Source organism: Tamandua tetradactyla, chromosome 3 (genome assembly GCF_023851605.1).
Source record: "Tamandua tetradactyla isolate mTamTet1 chromosome 3, mTamTet1.pri, whole genome shotgun sequence".
NCBI lineage: Eukaryota > Metazoa > Chordata > Mammalia > Pilosa > Myrmecophagidae > Tamandua > Tamandua tetradactyla.
The window spans coordinates 19880609-19907895 of NC_135329.1; the positions used below are offsets into that span (position 1 = coordinate 19880609).

General features: G+C 36.8%; 1 protein-coding gene across 14 annotated transcripts in view; it reads left to right on the plus strand.

Annotated features, from left to right (window-relative positions):
• PSD3 (pleckstrin and Sec7 domain containing 3) overlaps positions 1-27287 on the plus strand; it is a 661802-nt gene that overhangs the window by 521819 nt on the left and 112696 nt on the right. For all 14 annotated transcript variants that reach the window (XR_013172375.1, XM_077152669.1, XM_077152668.1 and 11 more), the window contains one exon: positions 25495-25538. Coding sequence is in view for 13 of the 14 variants with exons in the window: in XM_077152669.1 (XP_077008784.1) it covers positions 25495-25538 (44 nt within the window). In the remaining variant the exon portion in view is untranslated. The remainder of the gene's footprint in view (positions 1-25494; positions 25539-27287) is intronic.

Genomic DNA, 27287 nt, shown 5'->3' on the forward strand with positions numbered 1-27287 from the left:
AAACATTGCAAGGAGTGAAGGTATAAAAGCCACCTTATAGAATTATGGCCAATAGACCATCATGTGATACTGTTGGAAATTATGCTTAGTTACTTTTTAATTATTTTTGAGACATATTTACTTTCTTGGGTGTGAAATATAATCAAGAATATATCCAAGCTCCCAGTATCTCACAAGAGAGATTTTATAGGATTATTCAGGCTTTTTAAATTGAGCAGTCGAATACTTAGTAGAAAATCATTAGAATAGCAAATTAAGTAGACGGAATCTAACCTGTTACTGGCCATTTTTGTCACTAAATGAAGTGAGCTGAATTATGATATAGATGTGTGAATGCACGACAACAAATTTTCTTATCTACAGTATACACATATTTACTTTAGAAGTTAGTAATCAGAATTCTCATTCACCTTCCTGATATCCAAGTAGTACTTTTTTTATACTTAATATCAGTATTTCTTTCTGCTAATCACATAAATAATATATTTTGATTTTCTGACTCTTCATCTAAAATGCAGAATATCTAATCAGATATGAGATTAGATGCAATTCTACCCACCTCTCCCACCAAAAAAGATAGTATCATTAATTCATTGTGTGTTCCTGGGATATAATTTTATCTGCCTGGAACTCTCTGTAGATCTTTCTAGAAAAAGTATAATAATAGTTGCCCATTGCCCAAGAGTTGAAGTTTTAACATATTTTATTTCTTGAAAACTTTCATCTCTGATGTTTCTAACTTCAGTTTTGTTAGCCATTAAATACATGATGGTTTATTTAAATATCAATTCATCAGTAATCTTCACTTTATCTGGCTAATTCATTTTGATCTTCAATTTGAAGCAATGTTAAAAACCTCTGAAAGGATTAGATACTCTTACCTGTGATTTTAGTGTCATGTGTTTGGAGGTTTTCTTGATCTAATCATTTTAAATTAAGAAAATTGAATTTTCAAATCCCTTGTGACTCATATTGACTTAGTCTGAAGAATATTACTTAACCTACTAAATCCACAACTTCTGTGTATTATTCTTTCACAATTCGGTACTCTGTGTGTACTTTTTTTTTTACCCAAGGTGATTTTATAGCCTGTTCTTGCCTGTGAATAGAAGCAAGCTTTGTCCTTTTCTAGATAACAGTGCTTACATTGAATTCTGAAGCACATGAAGTAGGGTGCAAATGTTAATATGTTCTGGAATATTATGTATATGTTTTGTGGAGAATGACATTAATTATAAAATGTATGAATTGCAACTGACATTGCATTAGCCAGTTTGACAAACTGTTTGCTGTTGGGACAGGCAAGTTTCCTGGCCAGAAGGGGGCAGTGCTGCCCTTCCTGCTCTTAGGACCAGCTTGTTGCTCTCACTTTGTCAGAAGTAACATTTGGGAAGCAGTTTCTTAAAAGGGGAATATTCCAGAATTTGGGGTGCAAAACATAAGACTTACTTAAGCTTCAATATGGCAAACATTTTTCCATTTCTCCTCCGAATCAAGTTACACCTCTAATATAAATTCTTTTCACATGGCTTAGTTTTTAAATCTGAGTAAGTCAACTGTTAGGTTTAAAACATAAATTTGTGAAAGGACATGTTGGTAGTATCACTTTTTCTTTCCCCATCTCTTGCCAAGCTATGTTATACAATTAGGTTGAGGAAAATCTTACTGGGTGCTTTTGTATCGTTTTGTTGTTGTGGTTGAATACAACACATTTAAAGCACTGTTGAATCCTGATGGCATTATTTTTTGAGGAGTGATGTGAGCCTGGAAATTAATCCAGGATTTCTGAGGTTGATAATTGTCTGGATTCAGATGAACCACTTTAAGCTCTTATATTAAAATATGGCAAAGAAATCAACTTTCCTCACAGTGAAATTTCAAGAACCTGCAGTAAAACCCCTGGTATACTGGGTCAGCATGTCTGGTAAAAACATTAGCCATTTGTTCTCATTCTGTCTAGCCTGGGCTTTGCTTACTAATTAGCGATGTACTCTTAGACGAGTTACTTCTCCCTGGGACTGATCCATAAAATGCAGAAATTGGGTAAGATATCATCTTCATTTTGAGCAATGGTTATTTTGGAAGTCTTGCCAGTGTTGATGGGATTATTTCTCCCACAGAAGGAACCTTTGGACTGAGCTTATTTGCTGAAGGTGACTTTTTATATATGTATCTTGAATAAACCTGTTCCTAAACTAGGAGATGTTAACCAGAAACATGTTAAAGGAAAATGTAGATGCTCTTCTCCAGAACACTGCTTTGGGAGTACCTGATCCATTCTGTTGTAAAACATGTTGCAGTTTGTCCAAAGGCACCATCAACTATCTCCTCTCCATTCTGCGAAGGCTGTGCTTGCTTTTTCTCTTAGCACTGTTAGGTAAGCGTTAACCATTTCTCACTCTGGGAATCAAATTTATGCAAGAGACAGCCTGAAGAAATCATTACAATACCCCCCTTGCAGCCTGAAGTTTTTGTGGGCCATCTGTAGATTGCCATCATTCTTTATTAGGTCACTCTTGTCCATTAGACCAAGTCTAGAACATGGGAAGGAGATTGTAGCCAAATTCATTTCTGCCTATTCAAACATTTGTATCTCATGTAATGTGAAGAAAATCCTTAGTCATAATTTGAAAATTTTCCTTGACATATATCTTTATAGAAGACATTTTTTAATCTTTAGATTGAATTCAGAACCTCTCTTAACCGCATAAGAGTTCATCCTTTGTTGATGAAGGACCTCAATTATAGCTGGATCCTTTCAGAGGAACAGTAAACTTTAGTAGGTTCAAATCTACTTGATATCGAGAACATCCAGAACATCTCTGCACTGTTATAATCTGGCACATGTGAGAACTAGGTATCTTTCATAAAGTAAATCTGATGGTGCAAAGATGAAAACAATTTTATTTCCAGAAACCAATTTTCTTAAATTGACTCTACTATCTTCCCACTCCACTTCTTATGTTCCAGGAAGCTGTGCTTTTCCCTCAGGTATGATTCTGCCAACCACATTCTGATGTTTTAATGTTATTCTTCCCCAGGGGAGGTTTAGAAAGCAATCTGGCCCCTTCTGAAAGGTTGTACTGCAGACTATACCATTATCGATAGCTGTTCATATCTCTTAAGACTTGAGTCACCCTTGCCCTAAAATAAAATGATTTTATTAAGTTATGAAAGCTAACAAGTGACAGGGGTGTGTGTGTGTGTGTGTGTGTGTGTGTGTTTGTTGTTTGGCTCCTTATGCTCCCCGGTAGCAAGTTTCTGTGATCCTCCTAGATTATGTGGTACATTCTTGTAAGTTAGCACCTTTCTAAAGATGTGCAAATGATTATTTAGAAATAAATGTTGAACAAACTATGTTCCCGATGGGGTGGCACTTGTTGACCCTTGAATATAATTAAAAGCAAATCTTCACTGCTTTTCGTTCTTCATTCTTAACCATTTTTACTTAAGTAAAGTGCCACTGGTGTCCTGCTTGGTTTGGGTATCTCTAATCTAGCTCTCAACTCCATTCTTGTTATATCACACTTATGAAAAGATGGTTTTATATTTGAATGCATTCTTCCAGTGATGATGTCCGAAAGCTGGTGTTTTAAAACTTTCGTGCAGGATTTGAACATTATCAAGAAATGCTGGTTCAAATTGTCATTCTTGGCAAGCTAGAATATATACTGTTGTTGGGAGAGAGAGAGAAAAATCTGTGAAATGTTGGAAAGGTGAGTTGAGGAAAACACCTTGCATTTTAAAGGTGGTCTTTGTGAAGATCAGGGAGGTTAGTAGCGTTACAATAACTCAGAGTTGACCATCAGAAGTGCTTGTGTGGGTATACATTTGATGACCAGATGTCCTGGATTTTCTAGGCTGTTGCCTTTCTTTTATTATATCCTGTTGTTGGCTTATGCCTGGTTTAGAGTTAAGGGCTGTATCCAGCATAGGATCTAATAAGAGATTTTCGGAGAATGTTGTTTTTAATTTACTCGTCTACAGTGTTAGAAAAACTAAGCAGCTGAGCCTTATGAGTCACTCTTATGTCTTTGATTTTTAAGATTTTTGAACTTTATCTTATCCTTCGGTAGATAGCTTTATCATTACTTTTTAAAATTTTGTAAATGTGCTACTGTCACACCATCCATTCCTTGTTTAAAATGTAATTTTGTTGAGATATATTCACATTGTATAATCCACCTAAAGTAAACAATCAGTGACTTACAGTATCATCATATAGTTGTGCTTTCATCAACACAGTTTTAGAATATTTTCATTACACTATAAAAATAAAAAGTAAACCCAAAACATCCATACCCCTTATCCACCCATATTATTATTATTACTATTATTTTGTCTTTATTTTATTTACCCATACATTGGGTAATGGGATTGCCCGTCACAAGGCTTTTACAGTCACATGGTCACATGATAAAAGCTATATAGCTATACAGTCATTTTAAAAGGTCAGGGCTACTGGATTACAGTTCAGCAATTACAGGTATTTCCTTCTGGCTATTCAAACACACTAGAAACTCAGGAGAATTATCAATATAATGAGTCAGTAGTCTTAATCATTTGTTAAACCATAATTTTCTCAGTTACACCTCCTCCCCCTCATTGGAATAGTCTCTTAATCTTCAGGGATATCTTGGCAATGACCATTTTAATATCTTCTTGCTGGAAAGGGGTGCTGACCTCACGGGGTAGAAGAACAGAACTGGCTGATATTCTTGGAAAGACTGGTACCTCTGGGTTTCAGGACTGATCCCTGGCATAGGGATAATCTGGAAGCCTTAATTTTCTGAAAAAAAGATAATAAATTTACTAAGGAAACTTTTTTATAGAGTCTTAGGTAGAGCCAAGGATATTCTTTAGGATTTTCAGAAATATTGTTGGTTGGGGCTTGGCATACTGTGACAATTTGCACTGTCGGCTGAAGCTTACATAAGAGTAACCTCTAGAATGACCTCTTGACTCTGTTTGAAATCTCTTAGCCACTGAAACTTGATTATATTTCATTTCATTTCCCCCTTTGGGTCAAGAAGGCATTCTGAATACCATGATGTGAGGCCAGACTCATCCCTGAGAATCATGTCCCACATTGCCAGGGAGACTTACACCCCTGGGTATCATGTCCCACATAGAGGGGAGAGTAGTAAGTATCTTTGCAGTTGGCTTAGTTAGAGAGGCCACATCTGCACAACAAAAGAGGTTTTCTGGTGGTGATTCTTAGGCATAATTATAAATAGGCTTAGCTTCACCATTGCAGGTAAGTTTCATAAGGGTAAGCTGCTAGGTTGTGGGCTTGGCTTTTATTAAGTTGGGAGTCTCTAATGCTTGAGAGAATATCAGGAACTCCTCAGGTGGGGAAGTTTAATGAAAAAAAAGTTCCACCTTTATCCCCAGTCCCTCAAGGGGACTTTGCCAATACTGTTTTATTTTCTACCCCAAGTACTCTGGAATCTATGAAGGTATTACATTAACCTGTACAGAATAAAAGATCTCATTCCCTATTCTAGGTTCCATGTAATTGTGTTGTTTAAATAAACTGACCAAACATGTTAAATAGTGTGCAATAGACAATTTAAATTTGGGGCAAAATAAACACCTCTTTCTTTGGTCTCACATAGAAACTGAGGTTTTAAAATACGGACAATATCATCTTTTACCCTGTATTCTGACTTACCTTAGTCCTAACCAGGTCTGTTTAATTCATATTTCTAATTGAAGTCTGATCTCTTTTTCATCTTCTTTAACTGTTGACGTGTGGTATAATGGTGACTTTCGGAGCTGCAGAACTCTAACTCTGAGTCTTAGGTGTTCCATAGATACCCAAAGTTCCAGGGAACTAGCAGGTTATACACAAAGAATACAGCATCTCAGAATTTAGAAATAAGTTAAAACTTAGGAACAGATGTGACTATTGTAAGAGCTTACGATCTAGGAACCTTTACAATGAGCACTATTGAACATTCTGTACTACTTAACCATGGATTGCCCAATCTCTGCCCACTTTCTATCCCCTGATAACCTGTGCTCTCAAATTCAATTCTCAGAGTTTGCTCATAATAGTTAGTTAATTTTAGTGAGACCATACAATTTTGGCCTTTTGTTTTCTGCCTCAATATAATGTACGCCTCAACATAATGTCCTCAACAAATGCCTCATGACTTCATTGATTCCTGCAGCCACTCATTCCATTGTATGTGTACACCAGTTTGTCCTTGTGTTCATCAGTTGATATACCCTTAGGCTATCTCCATCCATTTCAAATTATGAATATTGCTACCATAAACACCAGTGTGCAGATGTCCATCCCTGCCCCTGCTTTCAGTTCTTCCAAGTATATACCAAATAATGGGGTTGCAGGATCTTATGACAACCCTATACTTAGCTTCCTGTGGAACAACCACACTGCCCTCCAGAGGGGCTGCACCATTCTACTTCCCTACCAACAGCAAATAGGTGTATCTCACTATATCCTCTCAATTATTACCATTTTTTCAAAGCCCTCCCAACATAAATAAACCCCAAGAATTGGAGTCCTGACTTAGATTTAATAGACATACAGATGTAGTAAAGTACTTTGAGAGAAAAAACTCTTTACCATCATTTGGAGAGACCGAAACCATACTAGCAGTGTGCTGATTTATGACAGTTCCCTTCCTTGGAACACTTTCTTAAGAGTGGGTAAAATAGAATACTTTTCTTTTGATTGGGCAGTGTTTTGATATGATTTCTGTATGTCTTGTTAACCCCCTACTATGATTTCTGAGGTTATGATTAAGTGGCACTGCTGCAGAAACGTAAGTCTTAGAATTAAAGTTTAAGGCAATCATATGCTTTTATTTCTATTCCCACACAAACATCACTAAAACAACAGTAAAACTCATAGATCCAAGGACACAGAACAAGAAGGGAGATGACTGCACTGAAGATGTCAGCAAAATTTAAAAGATGGAAAGATATTGACTTGTTAACTCATAATTTAGCATGCAAGAGAAAGCTGAGACCCAAATACCTCCCAACTGCAAAACTAAGGAAAGAAGTTGGCTGTTTTGCTTCACAACACACAGGAAAGGCCTAGGAATTAGAGGCCCTGGGCACCTCTAAGGAAAATGGGTCAACAGAAGGATCCCTTTAGTGCTCTAAAATTAATGACCAGTTCCCCTAAATGTCCTCCCTACCTTGTGTAGCCAAGTGATCATGCCACCCCTCATCCCCCTTTTCTCCCTCTCTCTAGGGAGGTTAACTTAGCTGTTCTAGTTTGTAAGCTGCCAGAATGTGACATACCAGAAATGGAACAACTTTTATAAAGGGAAATTTAATAAGTTGCACGTTTACAGTTCAAAGCCCATGAAAATGTCCAAATTAAGGCATCCAGGGAAACATACCTTGGTTTAAGAAGGCCGATGATGTTCAGGGTTTCTCTCTCAACTAGAGAGGGACAGAGCAACGCTGCTAGCTTTCTCTCTAGGGATCCTCAGCTGCTGCCCTGGAGCTCTGTCCATTCTTTTGTCTCTGTTGGTTCTGGTGGCTCTTGTGGCTCTAAAACTTTTTCCAAAATGGTTCCCTTGTAAAGGGCTCCAGTAAGCAACCCCACCTTGAATGGGTAGAGACACATCTCCATGAAAACAATAAAAAGGATCCTACCGGGCAATACTCACTGAGGATTAAAGACCTTGTTTTTTCTGGGGTACACAACAGATTCAAACCAGCACACTAGCTACATTGATCTTAGGGAATCAAGTTCATAAGCTGGCACTGAAACTCCTATATTGAAAAGAGCAAGATTACGTGGAAAAATCTATATATTTCACAACGAAGAGTCATTTCCCTGTCCCCTCAAGTGCTGTTTCTCAGTTACTTGAATAAATAAAAGGAGGCACAGTATCTCAAAAACAATAAATCTAATAGCAAAGAGGAAGAGGGAATCCCCAGGGATAATGGTGAAGGGCAGCCCTCAGATGACAGCAGTGCAGGAGACATAGAAACCAACTAGCTCAGACTGGAGTGGGAGAATAAAAGATTCCAAAAGGGATGCTTCCAGAAAACAAACATCATGGATAGTATACCCGAAGTATTGGACTATATGGAGAGGGTATTTGCAGTTTTCTTGAAGAGTGTGAAGATGAAGTAGAAATTCATAGAAAACTAAATAAAGAACACCAAAAATGGGGCAATTATTAACTCCAGGGAAAACAAAATAGTTTCAGAAAAGGAAATGTAACAGTGCTGCATAGCTCAGTTGCAAAATCTATCTATGTAGTCATAATAATGCAAGCCCTGAAAATGAATGTACCTCCAAATTGTAATTGTGATATAATTTTAGTGAAAGGATGAGGGGAGAGGGTATGCATTTGGGTAGGGGGTGCTTTTTGTGAGAGCCACAGTTGAAAGTCAACATTTCATATCAAAAATAGAAAAACCAAAACAGAGTAGAAAGGTTATCTCTAGGCAGCAAGAATCAGAGATGAATCAAGGGACTGTTACTTTCATTACATGCCTTTTTAATACTTCTGTGACTATGTAAATGATTACATGTATTATCTTGATAAAATTTTAAATATGAATGGCCAGTAAAGTAGACAGCTTATATAGGTACTCAAAAGACTTGAATAGCTTCTATTGACTAGAGTGGTTTGGACATTTTAATTTCTTTATGTTTGGCAAATACCAAATGACAGACGTAAGACAAAAAAAAAAGCTCACTATTTTCTAAAACTTTATACTCTAGCGGTGAAAGGATTAGACCATGTTCTGCTGCTGGTTGCTGTTAAAATTTAAGTTTATAGTGACAGGCGGTCTGGCTCTTTCTTGTGAAATACAGTCCTTAATTTTTAAATTGTCCTTACTACTTTTTTTATGAAATGATGATAGTAGATAGTGCTGTTGGTTTGTCAGTGTTTGTTTTTTTTTCCTAACTTGACAAAATGAAAAACTGACAGTTCTATGTAGGTTCCCAAAAACTTCTTTTGAAAATTTTCCTATTCATGAAATTCAAAACATGGCAGTCACTAGATTGATTATTGAATTTGTTTGTATTGGTTGTTTTGTATAAAATCCATTTCCATTTGGTTTACCGCCATTGCTTTGTATAATGCATGGAAATGACAGAAAATAATGCTGTGCCTGGCATTCTCTCTAAATGTCAAAAGTCCCCCAGTGAACATTTTCTACAAGCTATGTAGAAGAAGACTCCACGTTACCCAGTAAATTGTTTTTTAACTATGTGCATTAACTTCGTCGTGTCTATAAACATTAAATATAAATGATCACTTTTCTCAGGTATTTAAAAAATACTACATATTAATTTATGACGGAGTTTATGTTTTCCTTAAGTTCTGAAATTATGAAAGCATTCTTTATTATGGTATATGGCTGTTGCTTCCCAACAGTTAAGGCTTACAAACACGGCTGGAGTCTAACAACAGATTATAACAAGGACAATCCAGAATCTTCTTTTAAAATATCAGCCATGGTTATAATTCTCAAAGGCATGGCTCGGGTATCCAAATTGAGACCAGTTTTTGATAAGTAAATGACAATTCCAGAGGGATCAATCAGGGTATAAAAATTAACAATAAATCAGAAAAAAAAAGAGTATGAACACAATGAATTTGAGGATATTGGTGCTTACACAGGTCAGGGAATAACTTCTTCCATAGGCTGAGGAATACTTTGGAAGTTAATCTTAACTCACATAAGGAAGAAGGTGATTCGCTAGGGCTAAAATTTAATCTTTTCCAAGCTATCAAATTCTAAGGATTGCTACTTCAGATCATATCCACCTTAAGTTTTTGGACACCTGTTACATATTACATATACCTGTTAAATATTTGGACACCTGTTACAAAATAATATGTATTTTGGTGTGAAGAAAGCTAAGAGCCCTTTCACAATATCTGTTGCTGTCTTTCCTTTCTTACTTCATTGACACTATTTCTTCTCTACCAGAAATACACCTCCTCTTCCTGGAAGGGTTTAGAAACAATCTTGGCAAGTCCATTTTGGAAGGTTTTAATCATGAATACAGTGTAAGTTAGTGTATAAAAATATGAGTTCTGAAGTTAGATAGGCTTATATTTGAGTTACAGCTTTGCCACTTAGTAACTCTGGCACCCCAGTAAGGGTCCCCAGATTTAGTATATAAAAATACAGGGTACTGGGCGGGCCACGGTGGCTCAGCCCGTGGTTCGATTCCCGGTGCCTGCCCATGCAAAAAAAAAAAAAAAAAAAAACAAGAAACAAACAAACAGGGCACTCAGTTAAATTTAAGTTTCAGATAAATAACAATTGCTTTTTTGATAAAATTATGTCTCATGCAATATTTGGGCATACTTATGCAAAAACCTTATCATTGTTTATCTGAAATTCAAATGTAACTAGGCACCCTCTATTTGAGCTGACAATCTGTGACCTGTAGCAAGTAAAAGTATGCCTAACCTCAGTTTCCAGATCAGTAATCATATTTTATAGATTGTTATGAAGAATAAATGGGAAAAAAACACGCTTAAGTTCCTAGCCCATAGTAGCACTCAGCATCAGCTATATAGAGGGTATTCACTCATTCACCAGTCAGGCATCTTGCCTTGCCTTGTGGAAAGAAAAAATGCTCCGTGAAAGCATTATGAATAGAAATATCAGTGTTTATATCGGGGCTGGAAAAAAAAATTTAAAGATCAGATATGACTAGGTATTATATAATGAAATGAACTCTCAGCAAGGAACTCAAAGCCCTGGAAAAACACCACCCCCTACCCCTAACCTCCCTTAGTTTTTGAAGTTGGGCTTCTCTTTTTCCAGGAAGGGGAGCGGTTTTGAGAGTTTAAATGTTATCTCTAGAACACATATTTGGCTACAGGGGTTCCTGATACGGCAGCATCCTGTAAAACAGTGTTAGGAAAGAAATGTTTGATACCATATCCAGGTTGGAGTTCTCTGCTGAATTCTGAGATCCTTGAGAGAACAATATACCATTTTGAGTGTTCAGTCTGCATGATTTCTGGAAGGAGAATTATCAGTGGCAAGCTCATGTGCCTAGAAGGGTAGGCAGGAAGCCAAAGATTAAAGGAAAAAGATGCCAGTCAAAAATTGGAAAAGGTGCTCTCTGGGACTCCTTTTTCAGATCTGTCACTTAATAGCAAGTTACTTAACCTCTTTGCACACCATTTTCCCCATCTGTAAAATAGGAATAATGCTTATGGGCAGTGGTGAAGAATAAAAGAAGTAATGCATGCACAACCCTAGGAACAGGTCTTCACATATGATAGGCACTCGGTAAATGCTTCTTATTATTGGCGTAATTTTGCCCATGATACAAATTGCCAATTCAGTTCAGAGTAAGTTATTCCTGCTACCCCCAGCATATGTCTGGCATTGGGGTATTGGTTGTCTAAAGGGAGTAGGTTACAGATGTTTAATTTCAATCATTTTGTAAAGTCTGAGGATAGGAGTAGAGTATGTGTAACAATGATAGTATCACTTACGTATCACTTCACAGAATACAAATGCTTTCATACTAGTAGTTTCATTTCGTCTTCACAATTCAGCGAGTTATCCTGTTTTTACAGCTGAAGAAATCTAAGCTTAGAAATGTGTTAGTGGCCTAAAGTCACACACAGCTGATGGAAGAGGCAGAGTTTGAGTCCAGGTTTGCTGATTCTAATCCAGTGTTGTGCCCCCTGCATGTGCTGCCTCCCGTCGTTATCGTGGCTTTTCGTGTTACTGTCACTTAGGTCCTTGCCTTTTCAACACATTCATTTTTAGAACACTTGTAGTCAAAAACAATTTATAAGGTGTTTTGGGGACTAATGAGAGGCATAGGATTTGATCTCATCCACAGAGAGATTAAAATGTGGTGTCATCAAATGAAATGGCTTGTTTTTTAGTGGAAAAAGAACAGGCAACTCAGAACAGCTTGGCCATATTGTGGGGTCTGTTCCAAACCCCTGCAATAAAACAAATACAGCAATGAGGTGAGTCACATGGAATTTTTGCTTTACCAGTACATATAAAAGTTATGTTTCCAGTATACTCTGGTATATTAACTGTACAGTAGTATTATGTCTAAAACACATGTGCATTCTTAATTTAAAAATACTTTTTTTTTTTTGCTAAAAGGTGCCACCTATCATCTGAACCTTCAGCGAGTCACAATCTTTTTGTTGGTGGAGGGTCTTGCCTGTTCAGAGTGGTGACTGCAAAGGTTGGGGTGACCATGACAATTTTATAAAACAGCAGTGAAGTTTGCTGCATCGATTGACTATTTTTTTTCCCAAAAGATTTCTCTGCAACATGCAATGCTGTTGGATAACATTTTATTCACAGTAGAACTTCTTTCAGAATTGGAGTCAGTGCTCTCAAATCCTGCCCTGCCTTATCAACTAAATTTATGTAATATTCTAAATCCTTGGTTGTCATTTCAACCATGTTGACAGCATCTTCACCAGGAATAGATTCCATCCCAAGAAAGCACTTTCTTTGCTCACCCATGAGAAGTCACTCTGTTCAAGTTTTATCATGAGATTGTAGCAATTTAGTTACATCTTCAGGCTCCACTTCCCATTCTTGTTTTCTGCTATTTCCACCACATCTGCAATTACTTCCTCCACTGACGTCTAGAGCAAGGTCTTTTCCCAGGAGACTATGCATGTTCCTAATAGCATCTAGAATGGTGAATCCCTTCCAGAACGGTTTCAATTGACTTTGACCAAATCCATCAGAGGAATCACTATCTATAGAAGCAATGGCCTTAGGAAACATATATCTTAAATAATAAGACTTGAAAGTTGAAACAACTCCTTGATCTGTGGGCTGCATAATGGGTATTGCCTGAGCAGGAATAAAAAAAAACATTCATCTGATTGTACATCTCCATCAGAACTCGTGGGTGACCAGGTGCCTTACTGATGAGCAGTAATATTTTGAAAGCAATCATTTTTTCTGAGCAGTAGACTCAACAGCAGGCTTAAAACATTCAGTAAAATATGTTTTAAACAGATGTGCTATCATCCAGGCTTTGTTGTTCCTTTTATAGAGCAAAGGTAGAGTAGAATTAGCATAATTCTTCAAGGACCTAGGATTTTCAGTGATAAATGAGCATTGACTTCAGCTTACAGTCTTACAGACAGGCTGTCCTTTGAACCTAGAAGCCAGACATTGACTTCTCCCTTCTAGCTATGAAAGTCCTAGAAGGCATCTTCCAATAGGAGGCTGTTTCATCTACCTTGTAAACCTGTTGTTTAGTATAGCCACTTTCATCAGTTATCTTAATTAGAGCTTCTGAATAACTCGCTGCAGCCTCTACAACAACACTTGCTGCTTCACTTCATACTTTTATATTATGGAGGTAGCTTCTTTCCTTAAACCTCATGGACCAAATGCAGACTTTTCTCCTGCAGCTTCCTCACCTGTCTTAGCCTTCATAGACTTGAAAAGAGTTAGGGCCTTACTATGAATTAGTCTTTGACTTAAGAGAATATTGTGGCTGGTTTGATCTTCTATGCAGACTGTTAGAACTTTCTCCATATGAGCAATAAGGCTGTTTTATTTTCTTATCATTCATGTGTCCACTAGAGTAGCACTTTTAATTTCCTTCAAGAAAAAACTTTTCCTTTGCATTCATGACCTAAGTGTTTGGTACAAGAGTCCTAACTTTAGGCCTGTTAAGCTTTCCCCATGCCTTCCTCACTAAGCATAATCATTTCTAGCTTTTGATTTCATGTGAGAGATGTCTGACTTTTCCTTTCACTTAAACACTTAGAGGCCATGGTAATGTTAATAATGGGCCTAATTTCAATATTGTTGTGTCTTCAGGCCTAAGGACTGGGAGAGAGATGGGGGAGTGGGCAAAGTATGTGGAGCAGTCAGAACACGAAGCACTTTAATGATCAAGTTCACTGTCTTTTAGGCGCGGTTTGTGACGCCCCGAAACAGTTACAATTGTAACAGCAGATTACTGATCACAGATCACTGTAACAGATATAATAATAAAGAAAAAGTTTGAAATATTGTGAGAATTACCAAAATATAATACAGAGACACATGCTGTTGGAAAAATGGCACTGACAGACTTGCTCAAGGTAGACTTGACATCACCCTCCAATTTGTTTAAAAAGAAACAAAACAAAACACAAAGTGCTATCTTCAAAGCATAGTAAAGTGAGGTATGCTATAATTGTGTCTATAATGTGGTAAAACATTCAAATAGTTCTGACGGTTATACATTGAAATTTCTCTCTCACATCCCATGTCCCAGTTGCCAGTTACAGAGGCAGTCATTGTCAGTGGCTTCTTGTGTAGCCTCATCCATCCACAGTTTTTTCCATAAAAGGAAATGTGCCATATACCGTTTTGCAACCTTACTTTTGTCTTAATATCCCTACAATAGCTACCTCATTCTTAGCTTAAATGACTTAAATTTGATGAATAACAGCGTATTTCTAATGCTACTGTTGAAACTTTTTAAATTTATGTTTGAGGTGGCAAAAGTGGAACACATTTTTCCTGTAATTTAGGAAGATGGTCTGATATATCCCAACATCTGCAGCTTCTGTCACCCCATTCTGAGCCTGGTTATCTCTCACCTACATAAACATCGTGCTGCTTCACTTGCTTCTTTCCAGTCCTTTGTCTACACAGCAACCAGGGCAACCTTTAAAAAAAAAATGAATTAGAGCCGGTTACTCACTTGCTTAAAATCCTCCAGTGATTGCCCAATATGCACAGAATCAAATCCTATTTTCTGGTTCAAAAGCCCCTTGTGACCTGGCTGCCTGTATGACCTTACTGCAGACCCCACTCTTGTCCCCACTGTGCCCCAGCCGCACTGGCCATGTTGTGTTTCTCAGCCCACCAGACTCCTTCATGGCTGGGAGCCACACACCACGCTTGCCCCTTATCTCTGCGTGGCTCCTCCTGGGCATTCTGTAATTTCCTCTCAAAGAGGTTCTCGTGGACCATCAGTGGATGGCTACTCTTTTAAGTTGCCTTATTTTAATTACCTAGCAATAACTATATGGTATCTTACCAGATGACAGAATTATCTTTTTTTCTTCTTTCTTTATTGTCTGTTTCTACCTGATCAACATCCAGTGCCTGTGTTGCTCCCCTCTAGATTCCCAGTGCCTGTAATAATACCTGGCAAAGAGCAGGGATCAGTAGATATTTGAATTTTTATTTCTAATAAAAATTTACTTGAATATATGAAGGTATGAATGAATGAGTGAATGGATTTAGTCGGTATTATTTTGTGATTATGGTGGGTAAACGCACAGACTTTGGCATTGGAGCTGTCTTCAGGTCCCCAGCTCTGGGCCTGGTTAGCTGTGTGATTCTTGGTAAATGACTTAACCTTTATGGGTATAGGTTATGTCATTTCAGAAGTGCAGATGATAATATTTCTCTGAGGGTTGCTGTGAATTCCAAATGAGATGAAATGAAAATAAAGCTCTCAGCACAGCCCTTACATAGTCTGGCCTTATTAATTTATATTATTATCATCTATGGAATATCAGCTATGAGAAATGGCTAGAACATCATTGCAAAGCCATAGTGATTTCATCAGGTGAAAAAAATATTCAGATATTTAAATCTCTAAATCATAAACCTGGAAGTTCTGCTCTTTGAAGTGCTTTTCGTTGTTTCTTCCCTGCAGCTTTCTAAATGCATCGGTCTAATCAGAGGTCTGAAACTGGTATCCTCTTGGACAGCAGATGTGTTTTGTCTGGTCCACTGTGGTTTTTGTTGTTTTTCTTGCTCTTTTTGTTACCAGACTTGAAAATATTCCAGCCTTGAATAAATTGTACTTCTGACTACTTCTGAAGAATATCAAGGGCTGGCAGTAGTAACCCTGTATTTCCCACCTAGCTGAAGTCGTGCTGCAGCTGAGTATTAACTACCTTTTTAGATTTGTTTTTCTCCAGTTCCCTGGAGTCTCTCCTGGGCTATCTTATCTACCTGCTTCTCTAGACATTTCAATTTATAAATCCCCATCTTTTTTTGTGGTTGTTGTTATTGGACCAGCATTTGGACTTGATATCCAAAGTAACTCATTAGTTTTACAGTTTTAACATGTGAAAAAAAAATCTTTTGACCTAAAATTTTTGTTAGTTTCTAGTTTAGCATTAAGTTTCTGGCTTAATGTTTAAAGTTTTCTTTACATTTGGAATGGTGTTATTTATACTAGCATGTTTAAGAAACTTTCTCTAAGACCTAGTAGTCAATCAAATGGAAGACAATCTTAAGGTGAAAAAAGGACACTTTAGAGATGTGTTTATAATACCTTATTGGCCAAATCCATCCCCAAAGTACATACGTACATCCACAGAAACAAACAAACAATAAAACCAAACCAAAGCAATGGGTATTGTGATTTGAGGTGTCAAAGAGGATCCTAAAATTTGCAGTATTGTGTTAATAAGAAAGAATTTAAATTTCATTTTTATTCACTTTCAGGTTTGGTCCACTGCACCTCCAGAGCTGCTTACCAAATTCTTCAGATGTCCTCATTTATTATTATTGTCTTTGGCTGTACCCATGATTTTCTAGCCTTAGAGCATAATTTTCTCAATAATAATGAAGAAATGGTTGTTTGGGCTATTTTAACTCTTGACAAGATGAAATTAGGCAAGTCCCAAGCCCCCCTGCTCCCACACACATCTAGAGAAGCAGTCTCTCTCTATTCCTCTTTCTCTCTCTCATATTTGTTCATATGTGTTTAAAAATATATACATTCCTTCATTCATTCAGACAGACATCCTTCCCTGGGATTTAGGAGCAGGGAATAATGCTACTAATCAATAAACTTGGCAAAAATATTGGTTGGAAATACAGGGAAAGGGATAAGGGACTAGGGGAAGACCTAGTTTGGCCCTATGATGTCTGTGGTCTCTTCCAAGTAGAATCATAGAATGGTGATCTGGAGGTGGGTCAGAAAGAGATCTTATGCAGCTTTCTCATATTACATATGAAGAAAATGAGGACCAAGTAAATCAAGTGACTTGTTTTCAGTGGGCAAATTTGCAAAAAGAGCTAGGTGTCCCCACCTCCCTCATATTCTTTAATCATGAAATTGGATCTGTTCTCTCTTCTATTTAATTTTTTTTCCAAAGGAAATATATGACATAATGTCATATATTGGATACCATATGTGAAAATATCTTGAACATTGTAAGTAGGAAATAAAAAATTAGTCAATTTTCTTAGCTGCCTAATCTTCACTAGTAAAGTTTAGTCAAGGGTAGCAGCACATTTTGCATTCTTTATGTAAGAGTTCCCTGAAGGCGTAGTGGATTCCTCTGTACCTAGCATAATGTTGCCCTAGCCTGTAGAAAATGCTCAGAAATGTTTATCACATGGATGAATCATGCATGCTAATTAAACTTCAGATTCCCTTTCTTTGCTTTCAATAAGATAAGAGCTTTTAAATTAACTTTTTAGTGTCCCTAATGTATTTGTGCTGGTACTCCCCACACAGTGGAGTCAAACATTTAATGGTTAGGTGTTTTCGCAATAACTGGCTAGGTTTGTAAGCGCACCATAAAATCAGGTTAAATTTATTGTTCAGTACAAATTGGGCTCTATTTTACTTCGTAGATGCACTCCAAAAACTAAAACATCTAACCAGAGGTGTGGTAAAAAACAAACCAAATTCAAGATAGGTTTTATATTGAGCATATTCTGTCAGTGTGAATTAGAGTTTAAAGAAATGAGTGTCCACAAGATTTGTTCGTGAATGTTTTTTAATATAATAGTCTTCAACCTTGGGTATGTGAAAACTTTCCAGTGTGTACATAAATATATGTGGTTTAAATTTTCAGAAACTCAACTTCAGAATGTACTCCTTCCTAAGATGATTCTACTTGGGAATATTTGTGTGATTAAAGCTTCAAACTGTTTCTCCTCCACCTATGCCTGACAGTTGCGTTCTGCCACTTAACAAAAGAAAGGCACATCCCTCAACCACAGTCTTATCTGGTACATTGTACAGGGAAGGAAGAGGGAGGAGCAAACTCGGGATCAATTCAAAACATTGGTTTGGAGGAAGCTTCTTTTAATGAGAGATGATGCAGTTTTTCAATATTATTTTGACGCATAGAGAAGAAAAGTTGAATACCATTGCTTTAGGGAACTTGAGTTTTTCTAACCAATTTGAAATATATTTGGTAACTATTTTATCATCATCATCATCATCATTATTATTATTATTGTTATTATAATTTTGCATGGGCAGGCACCGGGAACCGAACCCGGGTCTCTGGCATGGCAGGCAAGAACTCTGCCGCTGAGCCACCGTTGCCTGCCCTACCATTAATTTTTTAACATCCTTTTAAACACAGTCTTTCTCTGACAACACTGCCAGAGTAGTGGACATTTAATTCTATACTTAAAATATGTTTGAACCAAAGATGTATATGAATCAGCGTTACAATTGAAAAAGAAAACCATGTTGGTGTGGGTGGCATAACTCCTCCTGGCTATAAATTTCATTATAGTCACTGTTAGTTTCACTAAGGGAAAGCAGAAGCTATGTTATCCTCCATCATTTCCCTAACAATTCAAGGAGCAAAGGGAAAAAAATAATTCATTGATTATTTAGGGAAGAGATGATTAAACTGAAATACACAAATTCCATGGAGTGTGCAAAGTGAGCTTCTGGAGAGAGAATGATAGTTACACAATGCATGATAATGGGGGAGAACTTCACAGAGCCTTGTGTGGGCAGTCAGTGTCTGCACTAAGCCTTGAATAAAATTGCATTTTATCATCTAGATGAGAAGCAGTCAAAAGTGAGGAACAAAGACTTAAAAATAAATTTAGACCAAGTAACCTTGATCTTTGTAATTTAAGCAACTTACTTTGCTCTCACTTTCTTGCAAATTATGAAATTCAAATTTGAAGGATCATTCTACCTGTTTGATTTCAGTAAAGGTATTTGATTGTTATCCAGCTCCTGGGGTTAAGTTACAGGTATTTCAGTTAGAGAAAAGACTGATAAACTTACAAAGCAATGATTTTTAACCAAGTGTTCGTATCAGTCACCTGTGGAATATCTGAAATTCTTTATACGCAGATTCATCAACCAAAAAGTCTGATTCAGTACATCTTGGGCAGGGCGCAAAAATCAATTTTTAAAAATTACTTGCTGATTCTCCAGAGCATCCCCATATCTTCAATTGAGACCCCTGTAATAAAATATTCTGTCTAAGGACTGACCCTGCAAAATTTCTGAAAATTAGCCTGTGGCTATGATCATTCCTTGTTTAGATATCTGCCCTCCACATATACCCTCGTATATTAGTTTCCCTATAACTGTTGCAACAAATTACCACAAACTTGGTGGCTTAAAGGAACAGAAAGTTATTTTCTCGTGATTCTAGAGACCAGAATTCTGAAATCAGTTTCACTGTGCTAAAATAAAGATGTTGACAGGGCTGTGCTTCCTCAAGAAACTCTAGCGGAGAAACTGTTCAGCTTCTGGAAGCTGACAGCTGTCCTTGGCTTGTGTTTGCATCACTCTGATCTCTACCTCTGTGGTCACTTTGCCTTCACTACTACTGTTTTTCTGAAATCCCTTTCTACTTCCCTCTTATAAGGACAATTTGTGATTGCATTTAGGGCCCATCGAGATAATCCAGGATAATCTCCCTAACTCATGATCCTTAAATTAATCATATCTGCAAAATGTTTTTATATGTAAATTATATTCACAGGTTCCAGGACTAGGGCATGGACATCTTCGGCTATGGATGGGGTTACATTATTTAGCCTATCACACCTGCTGCCACCTCCTTGCATAGAAGTCATGTAGGCTGATGTGGCCCATTCAAGTTGATTTGGAATCTTTCTCCAGTGATTCCAAGCTACCAATGCATGGCCAAAGGGAAGTAGGTATCTTCCATGACAGTGTTTACCCACAAGCGTTGCCATCAGGGAGCTAGGCCAGATAACCTATCTCACAGGTATAGATAAATTATTTTTCCTGAGCTGTGGACCATGCCTCCAATTTCAGCCATTCATATGGAAAATACCTTCAGTCATAAGCAAGACCGAGCATGAGAGATCACACACGGCGTTTTCATTGGCAAAGGCACTTAAAGCATGTGTCGTAGCAACAGTGGCTCTTGTATACAGTGAAACCTTTAAGGATAGAATATTACAGTGCCTTGCATTATTTTAATCCATTCTAAAAGAGACATGAGCCCTGTTATCTTTTCACATGGGCTAGATATATATACAGTGCTGTAAGGTTGGGACTTGAGTGTAGAAAATACGGTTGGTTGATATTAAATAGGAAGAGAAAAATGACTTTCAAGTCAAACTTTGTAAAAAACCAGCTGGTGGACCTTGAGGGAAGTTTATTGACATTGGGTTTCATCTTCCTGAGCTATGAAAAGGAAGGATTTGTTTCATGATCTCTAAGGGCCCTCTGAGCTCTGAAATTCCATTTTGTTGTTTTTGATTAGATGGAAATTAGAGTTTTGAAACATTATTAAGGTGTGTACAATATTGGAAATTAGAGATAGTTTTGAGACATTATTAAAAGCTTATATGAGATTGGTAGCAAATACGATTTTAACCTGGAGCTCTCTTGATTGTGTGGTAGGAATATAAAAGAGTTTTGACAGGCGCAATTGATAGATTCTGGTAGCCTAAGGAGTCTGACTTGGGTGTGTTGTATATTACTATAAACTACCCACCCTTAGACCGTATGTATAGTGTTTCTGTATCGCCCAAATTAAATTTTTTCTAAGCCAACTTACTAAGGTTGGGAATGCACTTCTTTTTTGGGGGAAGGGTTGGATACTGGGGAATGGATGCATGGTTCAGAAATTGAAACCGGGTCTCCCATATGGAAGGTGAGCATTCTACCACTGAACTACCTGTGCACCACTGAGAATGCACTTTTAATATTAGGTCTACGTGCCCTCTTTTCTAAGATTGGGACATCCAAATTCAAGTGACATTTGAATCTGAAGTTTATAGGCATTCACATGGGCTGAAGATAAACCCTTAGGCTCACCATCACCAGCATTTAAGGGACAAGTTAAGAAGGACAAACCTACAAGGATATTAAGAAGGATTACTCCAGGACAGGAGAAATTTCAGGAGCCATATGCATTGTATCATGGAAAATAAGGAAGAACAGTAGTTTAGAGAAGTCGGTGTTGCTGAAATGAAAGATTAAAGAGATGTGAGAGTGGTTAAAAAAAACTTTTCATATATCGTGAGGGAAACTGATAAATTTACTGTTATTTTAGTGGAATTGATGAGACAATATTAAACGGAGATAAGAATTGCAGGTACTTCTTTCACAAACTTGGCTAGAAATGAGAGTTTGCGGAACAATGGATGATAATTAAATTGGAGAGAGGGATTGGGAGAGACTTGCTCATGTTTGAAAGCTGATGGAAAGAAGTCAGTAGAGGGGGCTACATGCAACAAGAAGGAAAGGTATCAGGAGTGTGGTGAGAGAGGTGATCCTTAGGTAGATGGGACACCTCTTTCTTAGCATAAGAAAAGAGGAAAAAGCTGATGCTAGTAGTGATATTTAGGAAAGTTGGCATGAAGTTAAAGAGGATATTGACTGAAGGCTCTACTGAAGTTTGAGATGATGAATATTCCTTCAGTGGCATTAATCTGTGGTATTGTTTAATTTTTCTCTTGGTGTCCGCTTAGTCACACACAAATAGGGGAGACTGATGTTTCGGAGGATAACCCCAGTGATCAGTGCCTTCTCCTCGTTAGTAGAACCCTCAAGCCCTTTGACATCAGTGATGGGCCCAGTCATTGTGACCCATTTCCCAGCTCTTACCAGATAAAGACTGAATTCTTTTGCTCCGATGCTCAGTAACCAATTCCTGAGACACTGGAGTTTCAAAGAGAGAAAGAGTTTATTACTAGGTGCATAGTAGGGGAGCAGATGGCCTATCAGCCCAAAATTGTCTCCCTGAACTGTGGTAGTTCTGATAGTTTTATTAGAGAAAAATATGGGCAGGGTTTAGGATAATGAGCACAGTGGCCTCAGATGATGTAATTAGAGGTGATGTAATTATTGAGCATGCAGAGATTGATTGCATACTTAGTCATAGAATGTGTGTAAGAAAATGGTACAATGAGGTATAGCTGACTTGTAGGTTAAAGTTTAAGCTACTGTACATGCCAAGCAGGTCCATTTTTGTTAGATTCAGTCTCAGTTATCAAGATAACTTTGTACATGGGGTGGGTTAGTTCTTGGCTGACCCAAGGCCCTTCATTAAAAAACGTTAGGGGCTATCTTTAGTGATTACAAGACTCTCAAGTTGAAAAACTGGATAAGTGGGTACAAATGAAGGTTAGTCACAAGGTTTTTACAGTCACAGGGGCAGAAGATAAAGGCTGTGCAATCGTAATCGTAGATCAAGGCAGCTGGATTGCAATTTAGAAATTTCAGGAATTTCCCTGTCTACTCCAATAAACCAGAGAGCAAAAAGGAATAACTATATTCAGCAATCAAAATCATTCCTTAAATCCTGATTTCTTGGTTACACAGCCACATGGATTAGTCCATGAGAAAGGAGAGGTGGCCCAAACCATACCAGTTGGAATCCTTACCTGGAACTTTTCAAACTGGAGCTGGGCGAAAGAACTGCTTTTGTTGTTTTTTACCTCTTATCGAGAGGCAGAAACACGTGAATGGGTATTTCTTGTTGTGGGCATATTTCTTGCATAAGTGGAGAAGGCCCACATTAGAGTGAAACAAGGACTGGAAATGCTTGGGAGTGGAAAAGATGAGAAGAGTTGAGAAAAGACAGGAGAGTTTTAAATCCCTACATCTAGTCATCCATGAGGCCAGCTTATCCAGACCTTTTTATGATTTGGTTACATAAACTAATACATTTCTCCCATAGAGTTCAATTTTTGGTGTTTGAAACTAAAGAAACCTTAAATGATATCAGGATTATATGTGAAGAAATCAAAGAGTGGGATTGGCTAAGGGTTGTGATCTATCTTTTCAGTTACCTTAGAATGACAGTGAAACAAAGTTGAAGATACTAACAAGACTGAAGTTATGGGCATTGGGGTCTTAGACTTCAAACAAAAGGAAGCGATGACTGTTGGGCTAGAAATAAAAAAGAATCAAAGGAATTCAATTCATAATTCAATTAAATAGATAAAAGGATAGAAAGTTGTGATAAGTACATGTGGTTGTTGGTGCATTTGCAAAGTGTCTCCCTTTTATTCAGAAAACAATGGCTCATCATAGAACACTGAATAAATTTTAGGAAAATCACTTTGTAATCTTGCAAATGAAAAGGAAAGGGATAACATCTATATCTTTTAGTTTAGGTTTTTCATGTTACAATAGGAAACCTATTGTGTATCATATATATATATATATATATAAGGAGAGGATTTGACCCGCAATATGGCAAGTGTATTTAACAAGCTACTTTACAATAGATTTTTGTTAAGACAGCTGGTGAATAGCAAGAATTTTCCAATTTAGAACTCAGTATCTCTTTAAGCAAAATATTCTTAAGAGCAAAAAATAGTGTGAAAAAAAATTTGTTCTAGGGAAGAATTAAATATCTAGAAAATTTCATTTTCAGCTATCTACCCTTACAATTTTTTTTTAACCTTCACGATATTGTTAAATTCCTTTGGGTACTATTAAATATGACAGTATACGTAGAGGACATTTGATGATCGATTTTCAACTACATTTTCTCAGCCCACTATTACTTGTGGGTTCAAAATGGTTCACGCAGGTAATAGGATCCATTTAAAAGGCATTTATCCAGCAAGAGTCACCTGAGGTTTGAGTTAGATTTTTATTCTTTGCACCTCTATAGATGCTCCACTTCATCAGACATTAGGTGTATCATAGGTTGTCATAGTTCTTCAGTAAATTTGAGTTCGTCAAAAAGAATTCCTGGTTTATAGTGTGGCCTTTAATCTTGGTTTATCTTTTTATTTGATGTTCCAGCATTTTTGTATTTGAGAATACATGCATTACCATCCTGATATGATAAAATGTGTATAATTTTTATTAGTTGCCATAATTATCCAATAGTTAAATTGACTATTATAGCACATAAGAGTACTGCCACATAGTTTAAGATGCTGGCTAAGGATGCATTCATTATTGAATCTTAAATATAAAATCTGCCTCTTAAATACATTGTACTGGATTTGAAAGTGTTTGATTGAAAAGATAATTCATGATCCGTGTGTGCCCTGTTTACCTACATGTATACTGCCCCTATACTTCTATACTTGGTCAAACATAGGAGGCAGAAGACGTGATAGTTCTACCTCTTCTCCGTAGCTTGGGCAACTTTCTGGACCTTCTTTCACTTCATTTGTAAGATGAGGGGTGGAACATCATCTGAATTCCCTTTCTCTATCTCAAAGCAAATGAAACCTTTGCTGAGCATTCAAGTTTTAATAGGTCCACTTCCTTCTTCGAAGAAAAATGTTCCAACATTATCCTAATGTTATTATGTACATGGTTATTCTTTTCTGTTGTGGCTTTATACCTCAGAAGTGCATTCGTGTTTTCTTTAAGATCTTACTCAACATTTAAAAAAATAGAAATATGGAGTAGCTTTCTTGGGGAATTGTTTTAGTGGAACGTGTTGATTGCAAGTGGCTTCCATGTAAGGATGCCAGAGCTAGGAAGGATCAGGAAGGGAATCTAATATCGACTTCACTGTCATTATTATCAAGGCTCTAAAGAAGCTCTCTATACCTCCACCACACACACACACACACACACACACACACACACACACACACACACACAGGGAATCTAATATCGACTTCACTGTCATTATTATCAAGGCTCTAAAGAAGCTCTCTATACCTCCACCACACACACACACACACACACACACACACACACACACACACACACACACACACACACACACACACACACACACACACACACACACCAGCGAAGCCCTCTGACATTAGAGTGATAAAAGCTGCTTAAGCTGATTGTTCATAGCAACTCTAAAATTATTTTAAGATGGCTTTCTATATCTAACTTCAGTCTTCCTTCCACATAACTTACTCATAAGTTGCCATAAAAAGGTATATTTATCCCATTAATGAAATAGGTCTAAGTAGCCCAGTGTTCAAATTAGCGAAAACTACAAGATCATGTTTTGAATACAGAAAGTATAATCCATGGTCTACTTTTAATCATATCTTGCAAATATGACATACAGCATTGTATGCCTTATTTATGACAGACCTTTTTTTACATTGTCTCTTTGTTGCATGAAGTACTACTTCTTCCCTGCTCATTTTGCCTCACCTGTGTACCTATGTATTCCTCACTTCTGCAGAGCCAACAGGATGATCGACAAGGGACTCCAGGCTTATTCTGTTAAGATGGTCTGGTTGTGAAGGAGTTGCTTGTTGACTCACAAGCTTTTTGCTTTGATCATTTGCTGAATTCAAAAGGTGGACCAGAATGAAAGAATAATTCCATCTTGTTTTCTCTCTTTGCAGGCCCTGTACAACTCAATCAAGAATGAGAAGCTTGAATGGGCAGTGTAAGTATCTCGTTATTAGTCTTTTAATAAATGAATGGCTTGTTCTTCTAGTCTCTGTTTATGCATTGGTGGTGAGCCTAAAGAAAGATTAAATATGCAATGCAAGTTCTCATTTTATGCCAAGTGTCTTACCTACTTTGTATAAAACCCAAAGAATGTCTTTATCTCTAAGTTATTCCTGTGTCCTTTCCTTAGTACTCAGCATGCTTCTATTCTGCTTTTAATCTGTTTGCTGTGTTAGTTTTTTCTGCAAATTCGTAGTCAAAAACTAGAATACAGGTTATCAGGGGTCGGGGTGGGAGTAGGGAATGAAGAGTTAATTCTTACTTGGTGCAGACTTTCTATTTGGGTTGACGAAAAGTTTTGGTACCGTTTAGTGATAATAGTAATGCAGTATTGTGAATGTAATTAATACCTCTGAATTATGTATCTGAATGTGGTTTGGGGGAAATTTTAGATGGCGTATATGTTGCTAGAATAAAATTAACAACAACAAAAAGCAACCCTAACGTAAACTATGGACCGTAGTTAATAATACTCTCTTATCAGTGTAACAAAGGTACGACACTAATGCAAAATGTTAAAAATCAAGGTGGATATATGAGAACTCTGTATTGTCTGCATGATATTTCTGTAAACCTACAATTTCTCTAATAAAAAATGAAAATAAAGTATTCTTAAAGAAAATCTGCTGGTAGGTTACATATATTCCTAAGTCCAATACAAATTATTTTAATTTGCTGCTTTTCCCATCAGCATAGATCACTGTTTTCTAACCCTATATCATTAATTACACAAAGATATTGATAGATGTTATGCAAAGAACAAAAGATTCTGTAGACTGATAAGCTTGATAAATAATGATTAAACTTAATTTTTTTAACTGCAGAACATCTAAGAGCTTTATATTATGTCCATGTATATTGTCATTCTCCAAGAGAGAATTAGAGTTTGTAGTGTTTCCTGAACCTATTTAACAGTAAAATGTAGTGTTTCAGTGTACATATCTTAAGATATACTATTAAAAGTTACACCTCTCTGTAGAACAACAATATCACTCTTGTTAAATTTTCACTAATAAATATAGTAGTTAAGAATTTAATTTAAAGCATTTGTTAGGGAAGAACTTTTATTAAATTTTTAATTACATTGCCAAGAAATTAGGTCAAAATGTGTTTTTAATATTATGGGTGAATTTCTTTTTTTATTTTCACTTATATTAAGTATTAATAATGTTTTTCTATCATATGATCTAATACAGCACTCTGTAATGAACTCGTTTGCACAGCTATAAGTTGAGTAATGCCTTGCTCTTTTATCTAAAATCTGAGGGGAAGCAGTTTAGTAATGATTACATTTCGTGTATATATATATATATATATACTGCAATGAATAAAAGAAATCAGTACCACTTGAACTGTTTCTACTAATTATGGGGTCAGATGGTACAATTTTAAATTAGGGATCCAACAGTTGAGGTTAAAATGTTAATATTTGCATGTATATATAATGGCTTATATGTGTGTATGTTTGGACATGGTGAGACTTTTGAAAACAATGCATCATTTCAAGGGAAACTCATTATTAAAAAAATGGAAGGACAAATATTGTGCGATCTCTTTTAGAAAATAACTTAAAATTAGGGCCTAGATTGTAAACTCTTACAGCAGTCACTTATTCTTGAGCTTTAAGTGTTATTTCTAAATTCTGAAATGCTGTGCTCTATGTGTATAACCTTGTATTTCCCTG